This window comes from Mustela erminea, chromosome 18 (assembly GCF_009829155.1).
Source record: "Mustela erminea isolate mMusErm1 chromosome 18, mMusErm1.Pri, whole genome shotgun sequence".
Taxonomy (NCBI): domain Eukaryota; kingdom Metazoa; phylum Chordata; class Mammalia; order Carnivora; family Mustelidae; genus Mustela; species Mustela erminea.
Genome location: NC_045631.1, coordinates 9,400,748 through 9,420,699, shown reverse-complemented (window position 1 = coordinate 9,420,699; position 19,952 = coordinate 9,400,748). Strand labels below are relative to the sequence as shown.

General features: G+C 39.7%; 1 protein-coding gene across 20 annotated transcripts in view; it reads right to left on the bottom strand.

The window, feature by feature from the left end:
• NCOR1 (nuclear receptor corepressor 1) overlaps positions 1-19,952 on the bottom strand; it is a 154,621-nt gene that overhangs the window by 120,348 nt on the left and 14,321 nt on the right. For 16 of the 20 annotated variants that reach the window (XM_032319728.1, XM_032319729.1, XM_032319743.1 and 13 more), the window contains exons 2-3: positions 12,609-12,786; positions 2,259-2,389 (exon numbers count right to left, since the gene is read on the bottom strand). In XM_032319728.1, coding sequence (XP_032175619.1) covers positions 2,259-2,389; positions 12,609-12,716 — 239 coding nt within the window. In that variant the 5' untranslated portion in view covers positions 12,717-12,786. Of the gene's footprint in view, positions 1-2,258; positions 2,390-12,608; positions 12,787-19,952 lie in introns of those variants that run through there. The other 4 variants (XM_032319730.1, XM_032319745.1, XM_032319748.1 and 1 more) reach the window with 1 other exon arrangement.

Sequence of the window (19,952 nt, the reverse complement as noted above, 5' to 3'; positions counted from 1 at the left end):
TGGCATATAATATTCTTAAGATCTCAATGTCTTTTTCTAGCTACTGCTCTACTATCTTCTATCCCTTTAGTAGCTTGAAGCCAGACTCTTTTTTCCTCCCTGTCAAGGATTTTTTTTTTTCCTCCTGGATTCCTGATTCTTTCACTTACCCTTGAACTTTAAGAACTGAACCAGGATCTGTCTTAGTGTCAATAATTCTGTGTAAGTGATCCCTGGAGCAAGATAAGCCTCATCAGTCTGCAGAGCTCTTCCTTCACTTTGCCCCCACCCCCCAAAAAAAAAAAAAAAAAAAGCCTTCTTCTCAAATTATGAATATTATTTCCTTTCCTTTACAGGTTCTCCACCTCAGAAACACATGGTCTTATGATATGTTGGATGATTTTAATTTATCCTCCATATTTACCAACTTATTTCTAACGGTATTCATTTTTATGCTTCTGCACCACTCTGATTATCTCCAGACTTTCTTGCAAGACAAAAGTCTAAATTTTAGCCACACCTGTTCCATTCCTTTATCTTATTTTATATATTGAATTTATAGTGGTGAGCTTGGGCGCACTGGAATGTCCAATCTTTCATTTTATCTAATTGGGTTGCCTTGTACCTTTTAAAGACCTTATTATTAATTTTACTTCTCCTGTAGCACATAGCACTGAGGGGGGGAAAGTTCTTCAGTTTTCATCCTCTTACCCAATGGGGTCTTTATTTTTGACACTCTGTATTGCTTTCTTTAATTTTCCTTTCCAGGCCTGTCTTTGCCCCATTCCTGGCATCATTACTGTACTGCTCGGGTATACCATGTGCAGTCCTAATCAGATTTTCTCTTTGGTATAGTATGGGGGGTTTTCCTTTGTGGGGCATTTGTCTATAGATAGAGGACTGGGTTTGGCTTTCTGTATTTTTCTATAGCTTGAGGGAACAGGGAAATGGGGCAAAGGAGAGGGAAACTTGGCTGGGGCTATGATAGCCTTTGTTGAGGATCCTGGTTTCCTCTACAAGCTAGACACGTAACCAGTCATGAGGGCTCTGGCTCATCACTTTGGAAAAAAGCACACCATGCCTGCCCTTCCTGCAAGATGGCACAATGGGATTCCCAAGCAAACAACTCATCACCACTATACCCTCACCATGTATGTTTTTCTCAAATCCAGGAGTATTTATGAGAAACCCTAGGATTTTACTGACCCTCTTTCTTCCCTCAATACTACTTGAGAGCTGAATTAGAAACTAGGAGGCCACATCATGCAAGATTCTTCTAAGTCCTTTCCTGAGTGCCACTTTTCCGAGTTTATAGCAGTGTGGCTGTATGCCTTTCGTTCTCTATACAGGGTGATTTTTGGTCATTTTTTGAAGAGTTATTTTTGTATATTTGCTAGATATTATGGAGGAGAGTGACCTCAATTCTCTCCACAACATTCACCAAAAAAATGTATTTTATAATAATTTTAAACACAGCCAAATAATTTCAATCCTTTTATCATCTTCAACCCTGAACAGTAAACATATTTTTAAAATAGAAAATCAGATTCTTTATAAAAGTGCTAGAACAAGAAACCCAAAAAGGCCATTTAATAAAAGGAGCTATAATATTTCAAAATACTTTAGATTAAGCGCAAGGATGGGGTAAGAGAGAGCAGAGATGTAAGGACATTAGGGAAAATGAATGTCTACCATGAACAGGGCCAACAACTCCTCTCCTTTGAGGACACTGCCATTACTATTCTCAAAAGTACAAGTGAGAAAACTAAGGTTTGAGGAGTCTGAATCAGTAATTTGCAACCCTAGCTGCCAATGAGAATGACCTGGGAAACTCCAGACATACGCGGACGTCTGGGCCCAATCTCAGGAACTGATTTAATTATTCTGAGATGGGGCTTGGGCATCAAGTTTAAAAACCAAGGTGGTTCTATCATGCAGCCTAAATTAAGAACACATTTATACACACGACCAAGATTACAAGCTGACCAGGATCACAACCTAAGTCTACCTGACTTCCCACTACACAGCAGAACTACGAACTCTGGAAACAAGAGCTAAGAGGTTTTTTTTGTTTTTTTTTTTTTTAACTATTACAGTAACTACTCCAAAAGATCAACAAACATAAAAGAGCTCAAAATGTAAATGATAAATGACCCGTCATGGCTTGGTTATACAATTATAAAAAATAAAAACCACGTTAAACCCAATGGCACACCTGTGAAGCAAACACACACTTGAGAAGTTCCGTTCCAGACGGAAACACAAAAGAGCGCCGTTACCTGTCAGAACCCGGGTGAAATTCTGAGAGCAGGGAGGGTCGTCTGCGAAGCTGCTGCTGCTGCTGCTGCAGGAGCTGTGATGCCTGGCTGACTTCAAGATGAGAAGAACGATAATCAGGGACTGCAAATTCCTAGTATTAAAACAATCATTAATTACTTATTAGCCAAAAATTGAAAAGCATCATTAAACCATGTATAAATGCACAGAGGCAGTTACGGGCACTAAGTATGGAAGGAAACAGCAATGATGATTTCCACCTTTCACTGGTCTGATTCGTCCCCATCAACCTAAAACAACATTTTAACTGAGTCTCGTTCAAAAGAATTCAAAATGAAATTCGGTATTCAGTGTGTAATTGACTCATTCTCCTAAGAAACATACATTACAGTAACTTCCAATCTGTATTATTCAAGCAGTAAGATCTCAAACTCATGTGTTCAATATGAAATCCTAAAAAGCGCTCCTCCAACCTTAAATTCAAAATGGGTGAGCAGGAAGGGCCACAGAAGCCACTGAGTTAAATCCATGTATATCGGGGGCGCCCTGGGTGGCTCAGTGGGTTAAGCCTCTCTGCCTTCGGCTCAGGTCATGATCTCAGGGTCCTGGGATCAAGCCCCGCATCAGGCTCTCTGCTTGGCAGGGGGCCTGCTTCCTCCTCTCTCTGTGCCTGCCTCTCTACCTACCTGTGATCTCTGTCTGTCAAACAAATAAACAAAATCTTAAAAACAAAACAAACAAAAAACACATGTATATCTACAAATGAAGAGAAAGAAGTCCAGAGACTCAACCTGCTAGTTCGATGTAACAGTTTCTCCACCATTCCAGGTGGGCGTTTTGAATGTTCTCACACTTTTGACTTTCTGTTGAAAAGACAAAAGCTTCTTTTCAAAAGAAACCTATTAACATTAACAATCATAAACAGATACTTACACCTAGAACCCACAAATAACCCAGGAATTCTCATACGTGTACGTACACACGATGTAATTAAAAGCATATGTTCGGGGGGAAAAAAAAAAAAAAAAGCATATGTTCGGGGCGCCTGGGTGGCTCAGTGGGTTAAGCCGCTGCCTTCGGCTCAGGTCATGATCTCAGGGTCCTGGGATCGAGTCCCGCATCGGGCTCTCTGCTCAACAGGGAGCCTGTTTCCTCCTCTCTCTCTCTCTGCCTGCCTCTCTGCCTACTTGTGATCTCTCTCTGTCAAATAAATAAATAGAATCTTTTTAAAAAATAAATAAATAAAAGCATATGTTCACACACAAAACTTGGGATACAAATTTTCAAAGCAGTGTTATTCACAATAGCCAAAAAGCAAGAAGAATCCAAATGCCCAGTGACTCACAATGGATAAACAAAATGTGGTGCATCTATACAGTGGGATGTTAGTCAATCCTAACAAGGAATGAAGTATGGTAGAACCCAGATGAACCTAGAAAACATAATGCTAACTAAACAGAGAAATAAGAGACCACATATCTTATGATTCCAGTTATACACCATGTCTATAAGAAACAAATCAACAGAGACAGAAAGTAGATTAGCCTTTGCCAGGGAATGGAGGGAAGACAAGAAATGGGATTAACTAGTATGAGGTATGGGTTTTATTTTGGATGACAGAAAAGTTCAGAAAGGGGTGCCTGAGTGGCTCAGTCAGTTAAATGTCTGCCTTCAGTTCAGGTCATAATCCCAGGGTCCTGGGACTGAGCCCCTGCGTCAGGCTCGCTGCTCAGCAGGGGAGTATGCTTCCCCGACTCCCTTTGCCCCTCCCTCTCCATATGCTCTCCTCTCACTCACTCACTCAATAAAATCCTTCAAAAAAAAAAGTTTTGGGGGCGCCTGGGTGGCTCAGTGGGTTAAGCCGCTACCTTCGGCTCAGGTCATGATCTCAGGGTCCTGGGATCAAGTCCCGCATCGGGCTCTCTGCTCAGCGGGGAGCCTGCTTCCTCCTCTCTCTCTCTCTCTCTCTCTCTCTCTGCCCGCCTCTCTGCCTACTTGTGATCTCTCTCTGTCAAATAAATAAATAAAATCTTTAAAAAAAAAAAAAGTTTTGGAATTAGATAATGGTAATGGATGCCCAACACCGTGAATATACTAGAAGCTATTATATTATGTACTTTAAAATAGTGACTTTTTTTTTAAGATTTTATTTATTTATTTGACAGAGAGACAGACAGCAAGAAAAGAAACATAAGCAGGGGGAATGAGAGAGGGGGAAAAGGCTTCCTGCCGAGCAGGGAGCCAGTTGTGGGGCTTAATCCCAGAACCCTGGGATCATGACCTAAACTGAAGGCAGATGCTTAATCAAATGAGCCACCAAGCCGCCCCAAAGTGGTGAGTTTTATATGAATAGTATGTCAAGAAAAAATTTTTTAATCATAAACAGAATAAAACTGAGCAGTACAGACTGAAACAAGGAACAGATAAGAGGTAGAGAGCCCAGATAACAGTAAAACATAATTTTATGTAGTCTAAGAAAAAATATCAGATACAAAGTTGGAAACATAATCCAGAAACACTAAACACTAAAGAAAACTCAGAATCACTTTTTTTTAAAATATTTTATTTATTTGAGAGGGAGAGCGTGAGCACCAGGAAGGGCAGAGGGATAAGTAGACTGCCCCCTAAGCAGGGAACCCGACAAGGGGCTCAATCCCAGGGCCCCAAGATGACGTGAGCTGAAGGCAGACGCTTAACGGACTGAGCGGCCCAGATGCCCCAAGTCAGAACCACTTTTTAAAAAGCAGCATAGGGGTGCCTGGGTGGCTCAGTGGGTTAAGCCTTGCCTTCAGCTCAGGTCATGATCTCAGGGCCTGGGATTGAGCCCCACATCAGGCTCTCTGCTCGCTAGGGAGCCTGCTTCCTCCTCTCTCTCTCTGCCTGCCTCTCTGCCTACTTGTGATCTCTGTCTGTCAAATAAATAAATAAAGATTTAAAAAAATAAAAATTAAAAAGCACCTTAACTCACTCAAAAAAGAATTCACATCCAAAGAAACAGATAAAAGACTAAGTTAAAAAGACACAAGTATAAATTATACCCCCCAAAAAGGGACCAAATAACATTCTAAGAAACAAAAAGTTCATCGATAAAATTAAGCAATAGTAGAACAGAACAGGTGAAAAGGAAGCGAAAACAAAGACAAAACAGGACTTCTCTTATAACACAGCGAAGCAAAGAGCAACAGAAATTAGATTAGAAACGTTAAAAATGGGGCTAGCTTAAAACGTTCCGACCTCCCATACCCACAGGTGAAGAGACAATATTCTAAGAAAGAACGGCATTTCTCAGAAGTCAGAAAAGACAAAGTCCTTGCATTTAAAAGGGCATAAGAGAAAAGCTGGGGATAGTTTAAAAATTAATAACAGTCTTCTCATCCACAACATTACACAGAAGGAAACAGACCGAAGAAAAACAACTTCAGAGAGAGACACAACTTTGAACCCACAAATTCAATAACCAAACCATCTCAAATTTTAGGACTACAAACTTTTCAGAATTCAAGGACTCCGAAAATGTACCAACCACAGACTCTTTGAAAGAATCTCTAAATGATGGACTATCCAGAAAGACAGATTGAAAGTAAGCAGTGAAATGAAACAAACACCAGGGCATGCCGGTTCCAGCTGTGAATATGTAACTGTCCAGAACGACATTCCCACAGTAAACGACTAAAAAAGTGGACAAAATGTAGTTAACTATCTTCAGACCCTGGAAAACAGGCTGCCCAGGTCTCAGTCTCTTTTCTCTGGAGAAAAATCACAGAAAGAGGGGTGAGTCCTGCTACACTGCAAGCTTTCTGCCTGGAGGCAATATCCACACTGCATCCCTGGGAAGGAAATCTGAACAGCGCCCTGTACTCTTATTCCCTCAAGAAGCAACCATAGTAGTTTGATAAAGCCACAAGGAGAGCATCTCTGGAGACCTTCTGAGCAGAGGAAATCGCATACAGAAAGGTTTCCGGAAATGTGAACTTGGGCTCTCCTAGGTCATTGGCTGAATTCCAACCTGCAAGTGCATAGGAGAGCACAGCTCAGTCCTAAATTAAACATCTCTGGTTGTTCTTAGAAAGAACACTTTGGAGAAACTATAAAACAATTCCCAGAGCTTACACTCGGCCAGAACTCATTCAAATTTCCTCCAGCCAGCAGGAAGAAACCTCAGTGAATACAAGAGATAATCACTAAATACCCAAGAAGAGAAAAGTTTAGATGTGGAGGACAAATAAGACTTAGAATAAAGACTTCTCTAGACTCGCCCTTAAAGTGTTTAAAACTAAACCTCAAGAGTTAACTGCTGGGGCGCCTGGGTGGCTCAGTGGGTTAAAGCCTCTGCCTTCGGCTCAGGTCATGATACCAGGGTCCTGGAATCAAGCCCCACACTGGGTTTTCTGCTCAGCAGGGAGCCTGCTTCCCCCGCCCCCACCTGCCTCTGCCTACTTGTGATCTCCGTCTGTCAAATTAAAAAAAAAAAAAAAAAAAAAAAAAATCTTGGGGCACCTGGGTGTCTCAGTGGGTTGGGCCGCTGCCTTCGGCTCGGGTCATGATCTCAGGGTCCTGGGATCGAGTCCCGCATCGGGCTCTCTGCTCAGCGGGGAGCCTGCTTCCCTCTCTCACTCTCTGCCTGCCTCTCTGCCTACTTGTGATCTCTCTCTGTCAAATAAATAAATAAAATCTTAAAAAAAAAAAAAAACTTAAAAAAAAGGCACAACAAAGGCACATCATAATCAGATTGCTGAAAACAAGTGATAAAGAAAAAAATCTTAAAAGTAACCAAGAGGGGAAAAGATACTTAAATATAAATAAAGATAAGAACGACCGAAAACTACTGGTTAGAAACCATACACGCCAGAATACAACAAATGGCATCTTTTAAGGTGTTGAGCCATAACTTAGAATTCTGTATCAAGTAAAACTATTCTTTAAAAATCAAGCTGAAGGGGCGCATGGGTGGCTCAGTGGGTTAAAGCCTTCGCCTTCAGCTCAGGTCATGATCCCAGGATCCTGGGATGGAGCCCCGCATCAGGCTCTCTGCTCAGCAGGGAGCCTGCTTCCCTCTCTCTCTCTGCCTACTTGTGATCTCTGTCTGTCAAAAAGAAAAAAAAAAAAAAATTCTCTCTCTCTCCCTCTTCAACTGCCCCAACCCCCAATACTCCTGCACACGTCTCTCTCTCTCTCTCAAAAAAAAAGGGGGGGGGGATCAAGCTGAAATAAATAAATAAATAAATAAATAAATAAATAAATAAAATCAAGCTGAGGGTGTGTAAACCTGGCGATTCACAGACCTGTACTGAGGATAATAATACATTATATGTTTATTAAAAATTTTTTTTAATTATTTAAAAAAACAAAAACAAGCTGAGGGACCCTTGGGTGGCTGCTAGTTAAGCACCTGCCTTCGGCTCCGGTCATGATCCCTCGGTCCTGGGATCGACCCCCCACCATCAGGTCCCTTGCTCAGCAGGGAGTCGTATTCTCCCTCTGCCCGCCCCCTGCTTGTGTGCACTCTCTCTCTCAAAAAAAATAAATAAAATCTTAGAAAAAAAAATCAAGCTGAAAGGGCACCTGGATGGCTCAGCTGGTTAAGCCTCTGGCTCAGGTGGTGATCCTGGAGTCATTGGGTCCCTGCCCAGTGGTGAGTCTGCTTCTTCCTCTGGCCCTTCCACTTCTCATGCTCTCTCTCTCATTCCCTCTCAAATAGATAAATAATATCTTTAAGAAAAAAAATCAAGCTGAAATAAACTATTTCAGGTAAATAAAACGTGACAGTACACGGCCAAAAGACATGCACTAAGAGAAATGACGTTTTTCAGGCAAAAAGAAAGTAGTATCAAAAGGAAACTTGAATAGGGCGCCTGGGTGGCTCAATGGGTTAAGCCACTACCTTCAGCTCAGGTCATGATCTCAGGGTCCTGGAATCGAGTCCCGCATCGGGCTCTCTGTTCAGCAGGGAGCCTCCTTCCCTCTCTCTCTCTGCCTGTCTCTCTGCCTATCTGTGATCTCTGTCTGTCAAATAAACAAATAAAATCTTTTTTAAAAATAAATAAATAATTAAAAAATTTTTTGGAAAAAAGGAAACTTGAATATACATAAAGCAGTGAAAGATTCCAGAAATGTTATATATGTGGGCACTTAGAGAAGAACAAATAATAGAGAGCAGAAATCAATAAAACAGAAAAGAAATGGTGAAAATGGATGAAACCAAAGTTATTCTCAGAATAGAATCAATTAAACTGATGAACCCCTAAGCTAGACTAATAAAAAAAGGAAGAGAAAAACACTATCAACCTTAGGAATGATATTACAACAGATCTCAAAGACACAAGATAAAGGGAATAGTATGACAACTTACATAATTTAATATATTGAACAAAACTTCCCCAAACTGACTCAAGAAAAAAAAAAATCTGAATTATAGCTATTAAAGAAACTGAATTCATAATTTAAATTCTTCACACAAAGAAAATTCTAGGCCCTGATGACTTCACTGAAAAATTTTATCAAACTTCTAAGGAAGAAAAAATACTAATCCTACACAAACTCTTTAAGAAAATATAGGAGGAAGAAACACTTCCCAAGCTAACAACATTCTTTTTTATTTTACTGAAGCATAATCAGCATACAATGTTATATTAGTTTCGGGTGTACAACATATTGATCTGACAATTCTAGACATTACTCAATGCTTCCCATGACAAGTGTAGTCATCGGCTGTTAACAACATTCCTAATGGTCAAAAACTGAATGCCTTCCTCTTAAGATGAGAAATAAGTCAAGAATGTCAACTCTCACCTCTTCAACACTTTTACAAGCAATGAAAGCCAGTACAATAAGGAAGAAAAGAGAAAGACATGCAGTTTGGAAAGGTACAAGCAAAACTCTTTATTCTCAGATTACAGGATCATCTACATAGAAAATCTTATGGAGGGACACCTGGGTGCCTCAATGGGTTAAGCCTCTGCCTTAACTTAACTTAAGCCTCTGATTTAACTGCCTCTGCTCAGGTCATGACCCCAAGGTCCTGGGATTGAGCCCAACCCACATCTTGCTCTCTGCTAGGCAGAGAGCCTGCTTCCCACTCCCCACTCTGCCAGCCTCTCTGCCTACTTGTGATCACTGTCAAATAAATAAAATCTTTAAAAAAAAAAAAAAATCTCAGGGCACCTGGGTGACTCAGTGGGTTAAGCCTCTGCCTTGGGCTCAGGTCATGATCCGGGGACCTAGGATCGAGCCCCGCATCGGGCTCTCTGCTCAGCGGGGCGCCTGCTTCCCCCCTCTCTCTCTCTGCCAGCTTCTCTGCCTACTTGTGGTCTCTTTCTCTGTCAAACAAATTAAAAATTAAAAAAAAAAAAAATCTTATGAAATCTATAAAAAAGCAACTAAAAGTAACAAGTAAGGTTGCAGGACACAAGATGAATAGACATAGTAGCAATGAACTGAAAATTAAAATTCCAAAATCAATACATTTATAATACATTTTTGCATCAAAAGTACGAAATATTGGGACACCTGTGTGGCTCAGTCAGTTAAGCATCTGCCTTCAGCTCAGGTCATGATCTTGGGGTCCTGGGATCAAGCCCAACATCAGGGTCCCTGCTCAGGAGGAAGTCTGCTTCTCTTACTCCTTCTTCCTTTGCCCCTCCCCCATCTTGCTCTCAAAATCTTCTAAAAAAATATGAAACATTTACGAACAAATCCAACAAAAGATGTACACGACCTGCACACTAAAAACTACAAAACATTATTGAGAAAAATTAATGAAGACCAAAATAAACGCACTTATACCACGTTCCTGGACCAGAAAAATTAAGGTTGTTATGTTGTCAATTCTCTCCCCAATTTATCTCTAGACTCAATACAAAGCCAATCAGAATCCTAGCAAGGGGCGCCTAGGTGGCGCAGTCAGTTAAGCATCGACTCCTGGTTTGGGCTCAAGTTGTGATCTCAGAGTCAGGAGCAGAGTCTGCTTCTGACTCTCTCTGTCTCCCTCTGACCCTCCCCCCCCCAAAATAAACACATCTTTAAAAAAAACATAAATAAGCCTTTTTGTAGAAACTGACAAGCTGATTTTAAAGTGTAGAGAGAAATGTTAAGAACCTGAATATTCAAAACAACAATTCAGAAAAGAATCACACTACTCAAGTTCAACTTATTCTAAAGCTATAATAATCAAGACAGTATGAAGTGCTTTATTAAAGGACTACATGTTTGTTTACATGGAAAATCACATCGATGAGGTAAAGATACACAAAATACATCAACAGTATAGAAACTATATAAAGAAACAGACTTGCATATATATGGTCAACTGATTTTCAGTAAAAATCTGCAAAAAGGAATTCAGTGAGGAAAGAAGAATCTTTTTAGGGGCACCTGGGTGGCTCAGCTGATAAGCATCTGCCTTTGGCTCAGGTCATGATCCCAGGGTCCTGGGATCGAGCCCCGAATTGGGTTCCCTGCTCAGCAGGAAGCCTGCTTTTCCCTCTCCCACTTCCCCTGCTTGTGTTCCCTGTCTTGACATGTCTCTCTCTGTGTCAAATAAATAAATAAAATCTTTTAAAAAAAGGAAGAAGAAAAATCTTCTTAACAAATAGTTTCTAGAACTATTGGAAAGCTGTATGCAAAACAATAACCTCAATTATCCCCTCACATCATAAACAAAATTTAATTCAAAATAGGTGATAGATGTAAATGTAAGACCCAGAATTATAAAACTTAGAAAAGAAAACACAGGAGAAAGTCTTAGGGACCTGAAGTTTAGCAAAAACTTCTTAAATATGCACAAAAAGCAAGAAACATAAAAGACAAAAATTAATAAAGCAGACTTCATAAAAATTAAAAACACATGCTCTCCAATAATATAATTAAGAAAATAAGGCAATACTTCTTTATATAATCAGATAAAACAGAGATCCATGTTAATTAAATAATTTTATCTATAATAGCTGAAAACTGGAATAGGGAACTAGGTAAGTTGTGGTAAGTCCATATCCAGCAATAAAAATAAATTACTAAGATGCACCAGAACTTGAATAAATCTCAAAGACAGGAGAAGCAAAAGAAGCCACAAATAAAAAGTTCATATAAAACTCAAAACAAAGGGGATGCCTGGGTGGTTCAGTGGGTTAAAGCCTCTGCCTTCGGGTCAGGTCATGATCCCAGGGTCCTAGGATCAAGCCCCACATCAGGCTCTCTGCTCAGCGGAGAGGCTGCTTCCCCTCCTCTCTGCCTACTTGTGATCTCTTGTCAGTTAAATAAATAAATAAAATCTTTTAAAAAAAAAAAAAAAACTCAAAACAAGAATAATCTGGTATGACAAAAAGCAGAGGAGTTGGTTTCCTGAGAGCTGAGGTTTGTGCAAAGTAGAGTAGGAGGACTGACCTAGATGGAGTACAAGGGATGGAGTGACAGAAATACTCTACATGTTCATTTTGGTGCTGGTTTTATGATGTATGAACTGTCAAAATGTACACATAAAATAAAATTTTATTATACATAAACTAAAACAGTCAATTTTAAAAAGGCAAAAACGAGGAAGGAACAATGATCTAGGAAATTAGTATTCAGACAGAACATGGGTGGAGAGAGGACAACGCAACCAAAATCCAACACCCGATCATGATAAAAATTCTCAATCCAGCAATAGAAAGCAACTTCTTTAAGCAGAAAAGGGCAGCTACAAAAATACACAAACTAACATACTTAACATTGAAAAGTGAATTTTTCCCAAAATAGGAACAAGATAGCAATGTCCACTCTCACTCCATAATCATGACCACACTCATAGGAGTCTCTGAACAGTATTTTATTGGTAAATTAGCTTTCTTTTTCTGAAATAACCATTTTATCTTCCCCTTCCCTTTTTTCTTCAAACCTCTCACACTCCTGTCCCTAGCCCACTCTGAGCTAATAATTTCACCTATTTTATTTTTCACAAGGTAAATCAGCATACAAACTCTTCCATCTTCCTGCCATCAACCTCTCAAGAAGGTATAGGCCCTATCCTGGCCATCACTCAAGAGACACCAAGTTATCTGGCTAATTCTCAACCAGAACTTGGAGCAATAAACATAGGTCTTAACCTGGAAACCCGAGACAACTGGTATTTTTCTATCAACAACTACTACAAACAAAAACAGACACGTTCACCCCCTGAAATCTGGCATAAAACCATACTAAGACAAAAGATAAATAATCCCCACCCTTGGTCTCCCCATCTTTGAGAACAGTTCTTGACATTTAAAATACATAGATGTACCAATTATATTTGGTTTCTGACCAACAAATGTATTAAACAGAAAAAGTATAACACACACAAACACAACTTACGCAACTGCATAGTGTTTGATCCTTACCTGCTGGTGACGCGTGCTGGGAAAGGTGTACTGAACAGAGTGGGGAGGATAACGACTTTGTTCTGTGCTGAATGCTCCTTGGTTGGGAGGATAACCTGAACTTGACATTATCAGTAAAGAAGTCCTCACCAGGCTGTGAGATCAAGTCCAACAAACAATCATGTTTCTAGGAAACCACCTAAACAGGATGGGAAAAAATAGAATTGATAAGAACTAAAGCACCAGGTGTACTTCTAATAAATTATAACTATAGCTACATAAATAAAACCACAATTAGCAGTAAAAGCTTTCTCTCATGTATTTACTTAATACAAGTTACTGGAGTTCGAAAAACATTAATGGGTCTTTCCTGGTAGACTTATAAAACATTCTTTAATATATCACAAACAATATTATCAGTAGCTATAGTAAGTAAAAAGGTGTATAGACAATCTCAGCATGGCACCTGGGACATACCAAATGCTCAACAAACTGTCCTTTTTGTGGATAAATGTCTGAGAATCAAATGTGATCTATTACAGAAACAAAAATCTATGGTTTTAAGATTTGGGGTTGTAAAAAGTCAACTGTTTAAAAGATTCAGGGGCCCCTGGGTGGCTCAATGGGTTAAGCCTCTGCCTTCGGCTCAGGTCATGATCTCGGGGTCTTGGGATCAAGCCCCACATCAGGCTCTCCGCTCTGCGGGGAGCCTGCTTCCCCCCCTTCTCTCTCTGCCTGCCTCTCTGTCTACTTGTGATCTGTCAAATAAATAAATAAAATCTTTAAAAAAAAAAAAAGATTCAAGAGCGGGGTGCCTGGCTGGCTCAGCTGATAAAAGTGTGTGACTCCTGAGTTTAGGGTCATGAGTTCAAGCCCCACACTGGGCATAAAGCCAACATTAAAATAAAAATTTAGGGAAAAAACAGATTCCAGAGTATCTATAAGGCAAGCATTTACACAGAGGAAATATTATCGTCATTAAATATTTCTGCCCCCAAAATAACAGCCTAAGAAGACATTCAGGATAAGAAAGTGTTCAAGGAAGAACAAAGTGAGCTTATCACTTCAAGGAAAACAACTGCCAGTATTCGTGAAAATCAGAATTTTGGAAAAACTTATCTGCTTCCATGAGCTTGACAGCTTCCCCACATTTAAAAAACTTCTCTGGCAAGAGTAGTGGTGATACTAACAATTGTGAGTTTTTCATATTACATTATGAAATATGTCAACATTTGAAATATCTGTATAATTCAATGAATCAGTATTTTCCAAATGACCAATACAGAATGTTATAAAAATTCATGAATGTAATATTTACTTAAAGTTCAATATATTTTACTACAAATAAAGTACAATAAACTCAATAAATGTTTAATGTGATGGAATATGAAAAATTCATTGATACGGTTTCAGATCCTACACAACAATTAACCTTTAAAAAACTGCCACTTGTCCAGTTAGGAGGTGGTATCAAAGAGTATCTACAATTATCTAAAAAGGCTATTAAAATATCCCTCTCTTTTCCAAATACATATCTGTATGAGATGATCATTTCTTCATAAACTTCAATCAAACAACATACTGTAAAACTGAATGCAGGAACAGATTTGAGAATAAAGCTATCTTTTTTTAAGCCAGGTATCAAAGAGGTTTATAAAAATGTAAAACAATGCCACTCTTCTCAAGTTTTGTTTTAATCCAGAAAACAGCTACTTAACATAAAAAATGTTTTTATAGTAGCATATGGTACATTTATATTACTTTCACATGAATTAATAATATCTTTAAAATGTCCACTGTAATATCTAATATGGTAAATATCAACATATAGAACCCACATAAGCAAACGTTCTTTGGAGTCCTAAATAATTTTAAGAGTATAAAGAATTCTTTCTTTTTTTTTTTTTAGTTTTTTTTTTTTAAGATTTTATTTATTTATTTGACAGAGAGAGAGATAACGAGAGAGGGAACACAAGCTGGGGGAGTGGGAGAGGGAGAAGCAGGCCTCCTGCCAAGCGGGGAGCCCGATGTGGGGCTTGATCCCAGGACCCTGGACACTTAACAACTTAACAACTGAGTCACCCAGGAGCCCCAAGAGTATAAAGGATTCTTGAGACCAAAAAGTTTGATGACCACTGGCCTAGAGAACTAAGTCATCTTCAGACTGACTAGCATTAGTGACCCAGAAAGGCAAGTCACACCAGGTCCATGCACACACTCCTTCTGGAGAATCTGCCCCTAGTTAAGGTGAAGCTTTAACACCACGTTTCTATCAAGTGAACTCCCCTAGTGTACAAGGGATGTACCACTTAGGTCCCTCACCGGGAATGTGGAATTGAGAACCACAGCTACAGGGAACAGAGTTGCAAAGTAAGCTAGAGTAGGAGTCACAGTGAGGTTGCAGAGGCAGGGTTGCCAGAGAGGTTGAAGAGGGAGCAGAGAATGCCAGTCTAGACACAGACTAGAGCAGACATGCAGAGACAAAGGGAGCCAAGAGACCTTGCTGGCCCAGGAGACACAGAAGCAACTGCCTTGGCTCCTGAGTCTTTGCTCCAGGGTCAGTCCCATGAGAAGCTGCTGAACTCCTTTCCTTGACCTTGGATACCTGTTAAACTACCTCCACAGTCTTACAGTGAGTCCTCCTTCACCTAATAGAGATGGAGGCTTTTACTTCTTAGAATCGTCAGAGCTCAAGTTAAATCCTAAAATAACTACACAAACTTGGAAAAAAACCCAAACATCATGTAATAGATAAATAAAATCAGGTATATCCGCACAAGAGAATATTATCGCACCAAAAAAGAATGAATACTGATACACACTGTAACTTGGACAAACCCTGAAAACATTACGCAAAACTACAAGAAGCCAATCAATAAAAGTCCAAGCTTCGTGTGATTCCTTTCATCTGAAATTACAGGAGATGCAAATCTACACGACAGAAAGTAGATTAATGGCTACTTAAGAACGACAGGAGGGGAATGGAGGAACAGCAACTACTTTGGTATAATATACATAAAATGTATCATTTTAGCCATTTTAAGTGTATAACTGTGTAGCACCAGTAGTACATTCACATTGTTGTACAACTACCACCACCATCCATGTTCAGAACTTGTTCATCTCCCCCAACAAAATTCTGTATCCACTGAACACTAACTCCCAGTCCCTCTCCCCTCAGTCCCTGCTAACCACCATTCTAGTTTCTGTCTCCATGAACCAGACTACTCTAAGGACCTCACAGCAGTGGAATCAAATGGTATGTTCTCTGATTGGATATCTGCACTTTGCACAGTATCTCCAAGGCTTATCCATGTGGTAGCATATATCAAACAAATTACCTACCCTTTTAGGGCTGAATAATATTCCACTGTATTGGAGCTTCTTTTTGAGGTGACAAAGAGGGTCTAAAATTGACTGTAGTGGGGCGCCTGGGTGACTCAGTCACTAAGCATCCTCCTTTGGCTCATGTCATGATCCCAGGGTCCTGGGACCAAGCCCTGTGTTGGGCTCTCTACTCAATGGGGAGTCTGCTTCTAACATTTACAGTACTTTCAAAAAGCCTAAAAGAAATACACATATAGGGGCACCTGGGTGACTCAGCCAGTTAAGCATCTGCCTTCCACTCACGTCATGATCCCAGGGTCCTGAAAGTGAGCCTGCTTCCAGCTTCTTGTTCAGTGGGGAGCCTGCTTCTTCCTCTGCCGGCCACTCCCCCTGCTTGTTCCCTCTCTATCTTTCTGATGAATAAATAAATAAAATCTTTAAAAGGAAAATAAAGGAAATACATATATAAACTAAGGAGAGGACATTCTAAGCACAGCCCCAAAAACAGAAACAATAAGACTTATATCTTAATCTTATCAAATAAATTATATATGTATTATATATATAATATGATATATATTGTTTCTGAACAGCAAAGATACCTCAAAACAGCAAACTACAAACTAGAAAAAGTAGGGGTGCCTGGGTGGCTAGTCAATACAGCATGTGACTCTTGATCTCAGGGTCATGAGTTCAAGCCCCACACTGGATGCAGAGCTTAATTAAAAAAAAAAAAAAGAAAGAAAAGAATATTTAAGAAAAAAAGAAAACTAGAAAAAAGTAAACTAGTGAAATTTTGATGTAACAAACTATTTCTTACAAATGAATAAGGGAAAAAATGAGCATAACAGAAATATAAGACATGACAGAAATATGGGATTAGCAAAGGAAATAAAATTAATGACACCAATTTCATCAATAATCACAATAAATAAATAAATAATTTTTCCCAAACTGGCAAAACTTTAAAAATAATACCTAGTAATGGTGACAGTTTGGAGAAAAAAGCACTATTTCACAGAGTACTGATGTATAGGTAAAATGGGTACTAATCACTCTCTAAAGAAGGATAGCAATATACACTGTGAGCCTTGAAAATACACATATCCTCTACCACAGCGATTCCACTTCTAGGAATTCATCTGATTATTCAATACAGAGATACCTAAAGATGAATGCCTGAGATGTTCCTCAAGGAACTATCCTAAACATCCAATACATCAGCTCAGAAAATCGTTCTTTATATTTTTTTAAGATTTTATTTAAATCTTTAAATGGAGAAAGAGGGAGAGCATCAAAGGAGTGAGAGAGGGAGAAGCAGACTCCTGCTGAGCAGAGAGCTCAACAGGGAACTTGATCCCAGGACCTGAGATCATGACCTGAGCCAAAGGCAGGTGCTTAACTGACTGAGCCCCCCATGCGCCCCTAGAAATTGTTTTTTAAATGTTTAGGTAATGGGAAATTTCATATAGAGTACGCCACAAAATGTCCACAAACATGAGAACATTTTGTTTTATAAAAGTATGATTTGTATATAACATTTCTATCTAATTTTTCAGTATGTCTATCATATCTTCACAAGATTTTAAGACCAAAGGCAGAAATGTCACATACCCAACAAGTATCTATTGAGGAGTACACTACTACATACCAACCTGGTTCTAAACACTGGCACAGTATAGCGACTGCAACATGTCCTCTTATTGTGAAGTGACACAGACAATAATCAAGACATAACATGATGAACTGAGGGGCTATAAATAAAACAGGATGGAAGAGAAGGGATAAGGGAGACATTTCTGATGGGGTGATCACAGAAAGCCAATCTCAGCTAGGCTGACCCTTTGCCCTGATTTCCTGAAACAGACCCAATTTATAGCTATTGTCCCAGTGCAGTTATTAATTATGCTCCATTTCCTTCTCAAAACTGTCCCAGTTTGGATAACAAATTATATTCTAAGATGACTTTTGAGCCAAAGCTTGAAAGATGAGAACAAGAGACAAGCGCAATCCTTGGAGAGGAACCACAGAGGCCCTAAGGCAAAGCGAGGCGGCCTGAGGAGAACAAGGGGGTGGGAGGGGTAGAGGCCAGACAAGAGGCAGAGGGAAATCAGCCTGTGGTTTTGCTGGTACAGGTCTTGAAACCGAAATATTTCCCTCTGAATATTCTGAATATGAATCCCCTTTCTATCTTTATGTTACAAATATTTTCATCCAGAGTTCACAATTTCTTTCACCTGAAGACCTTTTCTACTCCAAAGTAAAAAAATATTCTCTACCTTCCCCGTGTACTCCTTTAAGGTGTGTGTATGTATGTATATGCGTGTGTGTATGTGTATACACACATATATACCTAGTCCATAATAACCAAATTTTTTTTCCAAAAAATGGTAAGGTAGGGATCTAGTTGTATTTTATTCACTAATTGACAGCTAAGTATCCCAACAAAACTCTTACTGAACACATCTGTCTTTCCACACTGATCTGAAATGCCACCCTTTTACAATCCAGCAATTTTGGTACACACGCTAAGGACACACACACTGTACAAAAGGTCTTAACTGCAGCAGTGCAAGAGCCGCACACTCAAACTACACAACACTCCCCTCCTGTGTACCTACATGTGCTCCGGGAGGAGGGGAAGAGTCAACACATGAGGTTCTTGGTGGGGTTGGCATTTGTTTTGTTTTTGGAAATAGGTATTATTGTGTGTATGATTTTAGAGTTTGTAAAAGTACCCACAGAAGGCAAAAAGGAAAATCTTCTCACCCTGATCCCCCAGCTCCATTGTCCTTCCAGAAGGCAACCGCAGGTACTAGTTTCTAAAGTATCCTTTAGAAATATCCTACACACACACACACACACACACACACACCCCTCCCTACATATATGGCAGCACGGTAGATACATACTGTTCTACAGCCCTGCTTTAATCACTGAATGTATCTTTTTCAATATAGCAATCATTGTCATGAGGCTACAAAGAGCTTCTTCATTCTTTCTATTGCTATAGAGTTTTTCACAATGTGAGTGTTCAGAAATATTTCATAAATGTTTTGCATGTAATTATGCTCTAAAACCCTAAGAAATGTCTCCATGATCTGGGGCGCCTGGCTGGCTCAGTCAGTGGAGCTTGTGACCCATCTGATCTCAGGATTCTAAGTTTGAGCCCCACACTGGATGTGGAGATTACTTAAAAATAAAATCTTAAGGAAAAGAAAAAAAAGAAATGCTTACATGATCTATCTCTGAGCTCTCCTCCCAACACAGACATCTTAAGTAAATAAAGCTATAAATGGAATGGAGAGGCAAAAGGAAAGATCTTAGCTCAAGGTCATCCAAATTTTTTCCAACAGTGGTCTACATGATGACACACCCACATCATACTGGTGTTGTGTCTGTATTCTGATTTTCAGCAACGATGAATCCTGAGTTCAACACCTAATTCAGTGTCACTCAAGCACAATTTGTCCATGTTTCCCTTTTGTCAGGAATCCTTCATGATATCCTAGTTTTGTGATGTGATTTTAGTGAAGTTTAACTTAACTTTCTCAAAAATAAAACAGAGTTCAGGTACTATCAGCCCAACACAGCTGGCAAGAAAACATCAGCAAAATCAGAGATTAGCCCCTCTGGCACACATGGGTCAAAGCAGGCCCTACTCCTGGCCACAAGAGGGGCAGCCTGGAGACCACTATGTCTTCCCTCTCAAAACTTACCCATAAGACACAAAGCAATAGTTGAGAGCAATAGTTGTTTTGGGTTTTTTTTTCTTAAGATTTTATTTATTTGTCAGAGAGAGAGAGAGAAAGAGAGCTCACAAGCAGGCAGAGTGGCAGACAGAGGGACAGAGAGGCAAAGAGAGAAGCAGGCTCCCCACTGAGCAAGGGGCCTGATGAGGAACTTGATCCCAGGACCCTCGGATCATGACCTGAGCCAAAGGCAGCCGCTTAACCGACTGAGCCACCCAGGCATCCCTTGTTTTTGTTTTTTAACCAGACTCTTTCTTTTTAAATATGTTACGTGGAGCCAAATGTA